At 30.4% G+C, this 6,486-nt stretch overlaps 1 protein-coding gene across 1 annotated transcript; it reads left to right on the forward strand.

Annotated features, from left to right (window-relative positions):
* Positions 1 to 489: 489 nt before the first annotated feature.
* On the forward strand, positions 490 to 2,563 carry LOC100787726 (probable mitochondrial chaperone BCS1-B). Its single transcript, NM_001317428.1, is given in 2 exon segments — positions 490 to 1,550; positions 2,008 to 2,563. Coding segments are annotated over 2 exon segments (1,428 nt in total). The 5' UTR covers positions 490 to 524; the 3' UTR covers positions 2,410 to 2,563.
* Positions 2,564 to 6,486: the final 3,923 nt, after the last annotated feature.

The following is a 6,486-nucleotide window of genomic DNA, read 5'->3' on the forward strand; positions in this document are numbered from 1 at the left end:
TTTAATATATAAAATGTTATTTAGGAAAAAAAGTTTAATTTTTAAATGTGGTTAATAAAATTAAATAATACTATTAATTTTTTTTACAATTAGTATAAAAAATTAATTAATTTTGTTTATATTTAAATCTGAGGAGAGTGTATCATTTTTTTTATACCAAAAACAAAAAAATGAGTAACTATTATAAGCTACTAGTAGTCTCACTCTCAATTTATAATTTTATAATATGGAAGGTTTCTTTTAAGTTTTCCTGAGAAACCAAAAAATATGAGTAAACAGGTGAATGCTTAATTAGATGGGTCTTAGAATAAATAAATAAAAAATTCTTAGTGATTCTTAAAATAAAAAAATAAAAAATTCTGAGTGATTCCTTTAGGTAGAGAACTTGTGTGTCTCTAGATAGACTTACCCGGAAAGACTTAATCAACAAGAAAACAAGCGTGTCACTCTCACCCTTTATATATGGTGGCTCTATCTAGCTCCCAGAGTGTATCAGCATAAACCACAACACATTCAATTCCACCATGAGAACTTCTTTGGGGAGTTTTTCTTCACCCTTCACAAGCTTCCGTTCCGCCTCATCATGGTTCGAGGTGTACGCCGCTTTCTCCACATTCATGATGCTTCTGAGAACCGCGATCAACGATCTCATACCCCACCAAGTTCGCACCTTCATAGTCACAAAGATAAAGGCTTTGTTCTCAGATCGCCAAAATATTAACCAGGTCTCACTCCAGATCAACGAGATTTGGGATGGCCAAATCAACCAGCTCTTCCAAGCCGCCCAAGAGTATCTCCCTGCTCAAATATCCCACTCTTACAAGTCCCTCAAAGTTGGAAAGCTCCCAAAGCACAAGAACATTGCGGTGGCAGTGGATGGAACACAAGAGGTCGTGGATCTTTTCCAAGGCATCAAGCTCAGCTGGAAGCTCGTTGAGAAAAGCCCCAAAAGCGATTCTGATCACCGCGATCATCATCCTAAGTCTAGCGGTGTTGGTTACGAGAGGAAGTCATTTACTCTAAGCTTTGATGAGAAGCATAGAGATGTAGTAATGAACAAGTACATTAACCACGTTCTAAGCACTTACCAGGACATGCAGACAGAGCAGAAAACCATCAAGATCCATTCCATTGGTGGAAGGTGTTGGCAGAAGAGTGACTTAACTCATCCAGCTTCCTTTGACTCGCTTGCATTGGAACCTGAGCAGAAACAAGCCATTATTGATGATTTGAATCGGTTTTTGCGACGGAAGGAGCTTTACAAGAAGGTGGGGAAGCCTTGGAAACGTGGCTACCTCCTTTATGGGCCTCCCGGGACAGGAAAATCTAGCCTTATTGCTGCTATAGCCAACTACTTGAAGTTTGATGTGTATGATTTGGAGCTAAGCTCTATGTTTTCTAACTCGGAACTCATGCGAGTCATGAGGGAAACAACCAACCGCTCCATCATCGTCATCGAAGACATAGACTGCAACAAAGAGGTGCATGCTCGACCAACAACGAAACCTTTTTCAGATTCAGATTCAGACTTCGACCGCAAGCGTGTTAAGGTTTGTTTTGTATTTTAGTACCTTCAACTACTTTACTTTTGGGTTTAGTTACTTCTTTTATCTCTATTAGAGACTAAGACAAGTTAAATAATGCATCTGAGACCAAACCAAGTAGTTTTAAAGGAGGTTTAAATATATATATATATATATATATATATATATATATATATATATATATATATATATATATATATATATATATATATATATATATATTTAATTCTTAAAATTTAGTATTTTTTTTTGTTACTCGTCCTTGTAAAACTAATCTTTTATTTTTTAATTCTTACAAATTTATACAGACTATAAATAATGATGTAAATTAAGAAATATGATTAATATTTTTATTTTTTTATTATTTATAAGCTTTATTTTATACCCTTTATTTATTTCAACAGTCTCTTCTTGTAAGTGGAGTAATAACTTGTTACCATGGTTCCTGAAAATCATTGCATAGGTTAAGCCTTACAGGTTTACTCTGTCGGGTCTGCTTAACAACATGGATGGTTTGTGGTCAAGTGGTGGAGAGGAGCGAATTATAATATTCACTACTAACCACAGAGAGAGAATTGACCCTGCATTGCTGCGCCCTGGTCGTATGGACATGCACATTCACTTGTCCTTCCTCAAAGGCAAGGCCTTTCGAGTCTTGGCTTCCAATTATTTAGGAATTGAAGATCATTCACTTTTTGAAGAAATTGATGGACTATTGGAGAAATTAGAAGTCACCCCTGCAGTAGTAGCAGAGCAACTGATGAGAAATGAGGATCCTGAAGTTGCTTTGGAAGGACTTGTTGAATTTCTCAAAGAAAAGGACAAAGAAAGCCTACTTAGATTTATGAATGAGACTGCAGACTAAATAGCATGTTTTAGAGTCTTTTCATCTGTATCACCACCAGTATAAGATGCAGAATAAAAATGAATGCCCTTTGCTTTTGTAATGTTTAGGATTTGTACTTATGTATGGAATTGTTGTACAATTTCAATGCAAAAAAGATTTGAAGATTCCAAAATCTATAGTAATTCCAAGAAATATATGTGAATATGCAGTTTTTAAATCTCACCATTCAATGCATTTTTTTTACACATTAAAAATAATCAAAGGCTAAGACTACATCCAGTTTTCTCAAAACTGGAGAGGATCCATTTCCTGAAGTATGATACTGTTTGCAGGGGAATTTTTATATTTTACATTTTAATTCATAGTTAAAAGCGTGTGCTTTAGAATGTTGGTTGGGTTTGGTAAAATCCGGTTCAAAACCAAAAATATAAGCGAACAAGAACTACAATTCATTCTTTTCTTCCAATTACGACAGAGAGTTAACATGGTTGTTTTCAGTGAGTAGGGAGTATGATCATTCGTCACATGCTACGGGAACTCATAAACAGGAACTGCGTCTATTGTTACATTATAATTTGTTTTGTTGTCTACAACTTACCTGTAAAATAAGATGATTCAATGAAATGTTGCTTCCTACTCACCAGGCTCTAGATAGATATTTACTATATTGACAAGGAACCTGAGATGTAAGGTGCACTTATTTGAAGGCGTGTTACTTGGATTGGATCTTTTGAATTGCTTTTTGCTACGAGGTTATAGATTCAGGGAAGATCATATTTTTGTTTACAGCTAATCCAATCATCTACGGCAATAAGTGCATGTTTGATTACTCATCAGGTCCATTTTCTATCCATTTTTTTTAATCTAGAGAGAAGTTATTATTAGTAGTTTTTCCTCTTTTTTTTTGTTATTAAAGGTGGTATATTTAGGACTCTTGCATCATAATGGGGTAATTTTTTTTAAAAAAATTACGACGATAAATATATATTTTTAAAAATTAAAAAAATAGATTAATCATGCTTTGAAGTATGATTTTATTGTGAAGAAATTATGCTTCAAAACACTTTGGTTTTCCGAAAAAAAATTATATTAAAATTGTATATGCATATATAATTTTAGTCTTTTAATTTTTTTTTTATCAAAAGTTGAAATTGTATATGCATATACGATTTGAACATGTTTTTTTAAATTATTTTAGAAATTGTGTATTAGGAAAAAGAAAAAAAAAACTAAAATCATATTTTAACGTACGATTACAAGTTTTAGAATAAAAAATATTTTAAATTAATAAAAAGTGGAATAGTGTGCTTTGATATACGATTTTTTCTTTGTAAAATTGTATATCAAAGTACAATTTATTCATTTTTATAATTTTTTTAAAATCTCCATTATGGTAATTTTTTTAAAATCTACCAATTTTTGTAATTAACCGTATATTTAGTTACACACTTATAAAACGTCATTCCAAATATGCAGTAATGATAGGTTTTGTTAGTAGAAGCCATTTATTAATTATTAGATTAAAAAAAGGGATATGTTTTAATAGTATAAAATTTTTTACACAAACATTTAATCAAAACTTATCATGTATATTAAATTTATTGATTTTTAAATAATTATTTAATTCAAATGATGGTTTGTGATTGGAGGAAGGTTTTACACCATATCAATACGTAGACCTCTTATAAAATTTTGTTTTTAATATTTTCTAATTAAGGTAAAATTTTATTATTTTTACCTCTTTTTACATGTGATAGAATTTTCTTATTTTTATCTTTTTATTATATATTATATTGATAATGATATATAACAAGTTTATGTAATTTTTTTTATATTTTATAAATAAAAACCTACAAGTGTTTAAAATTAATTTGATATTAAAATTATATATACTACAAAATATATTTTTTATCAAGAAAATCAAATTAAAACTTGTATAAAAACATTATAAAAATAAGTCTATTTATGTAATCTTATATCATGTAATTATTTACATAAATAATTTTATGAAACATTTATAATTGATTATAATTTGTTAGTTTTGAGCTAATTTTTCAAACTTTTATTAGTTTCTCGATTAATTTGTCAAACATATAACATAAGTATTGTGAGAATCTTTTCCTGGTTAGATGACGAACGGAAAGGAAGCGAGTTATCAGAAGAAAGTGGGCTAGCCTTGGAGACGTGGCTACTTGTTGTATGGGCCTCCTGGAACTGGAAAATCTAGCCTCATTGCAGCTATTGCCAACTACTTGAAATTTGACGTGTATGATTTGCAGCTTGGATCTATTTATTCTAACTCAAGCCTCATGCGATCCTTGAAGGAAGCATCTAACCGTTCCATCATTATGATGGAAGACATAATGCAATATCAAAAGCAAATGGTCTTGATGTTCATGATTCAGACTCTAACAGCGAGGGTGCCAAGGTCTGTTTTGTTTTGTATGTATATGTTTGTACAACTCATTAATTACTTGGGCAATGAAGGAGATCATCCACTCTTTGAACAGATTGAAGGGCTATTGGAGAAATTACAAGTCACCCCTGCAGTAGTTGCAGAGCAACTGATGAGAAATGAGGATCCTGAAGTTGTTTCGGAAGCCCCTTGTTGAATTTCTCAAAGAAATGGAGAGGGATACAATATATAATTAGGAGGGAGAGTTAACAGAGTTGTTTTCAGGGAGTAGGGACTTATGATCATTCTCATATGTCAAGGAAACTAATAGTCGAATTACTTCTATTCTTACTTTTAACTTGTTGTCCATATGTTGGAATGTTGCTTCCTTCCGTCCAGGCTTTTACATTAGTGCTTAGTATGTTGATAGGAAACCTAGCTGCGATATATAGTTTTTAAGATACTTGTTATAAAAATTAACTATTTTATCATATTGTTTATAATTAAATGACATATTGACCACTGAAAATGACCTTCACACTACCAATTCATTTATTACTTTTTATATTTCTAAGACTATATATATTATCATTTAATAGTTTCTTTTATAAAAATATTAAGAAATTTTATAGAAGAAATTGTACTAAAAGTTAATACCGTAACATTACTCATGAATCAACGAACGAAATCAACATTCCATGTGGGTGTGTGTGCGTGCTTGGCAAATTTACGCAGAAAGATTCAATCCTGGAAGCTCAACTGTGTGGGAATGCAAAACAATTTAAACGCAGAAAGATTCCACAAACATCAAAGAAATTCCTTATTTGTGCATTGAGGAGGTCCCATTTCAACTGGACCAAGTCATTTTAAACTTTGTAATTTCTTCTAATTTTTTTCGTCAATAAAAATCAGCATTTCTTTTAAAAAATCATCAGAAGGAAAAAAGAAAATATTCAATGTCGTCACATTGCTCTTCCGTGAAAAAAATTAAAAGTTAAAATTGTATTTGCATAGTATAACTTTTTTTTAAAAAAAAATTGATATAATAAAAAAGATATTTTATGAAGAAAAAATAAAATAATTGATGTAATGTAAAAAGGTAAAAAAATACTATAAAAGTATTATAAAAATAATATAAGTCTTTAATTCTTTTTTCTTTTTTTATATGAAGGTGGCAAAGCCATTACATCATAATTTTAGTCTCAAGTGTTTTAGATAACTGCAAAAATAAAATTATTTCAGTAATTAATTATTATTATTATAATTGATTATAATTATAATCAATTTTTATTTTGGTATGTTTGTTAAAAATCGAGTTTAAGATAATCAATTTTGTTTGAAAAAAAACAAAATAATCTATTATATAATATATTTTACAAAAATGGTATTATGAAGGTGAGAAGGAAAAACCTTAGTTGAAAAGTTTGGAAATATTGTTTTTAAGGGAAAAGTTGTCGACAAAAATTCTATAAATTTTCAAAGACATGAAAACAGTTATTTTTGTTGTTAATGTCCTAAATACGCAGATTATACTATTTTGAACAAGATTCTTTTAGAAAAGACACAACTAATGTGTTAAAATTTCTGTTTTCCTAAACTACTCCGACTTTCCGAGAAAAGATGCGGACATGTGACGGTGGGAAAATGAAATAAAGTGCAAAGGAAAAGGAAGTTTGAGGGAATAAACTCACAACTATTCA

This window comes from Glycine max, chromosome 11, assembly GCF_000004515.6.
Source record: "Glycine max cultivar Williams 82 chromosome 11, Glycine_max_v4.0, whole genome shotgun sequence".
Taxonomy (NCBI): Eukaryota; Viridiplantae; Streptophyta; class Magnoliopsida; order Fabales; family Fabaceae; genus Glycine; species Glycine max.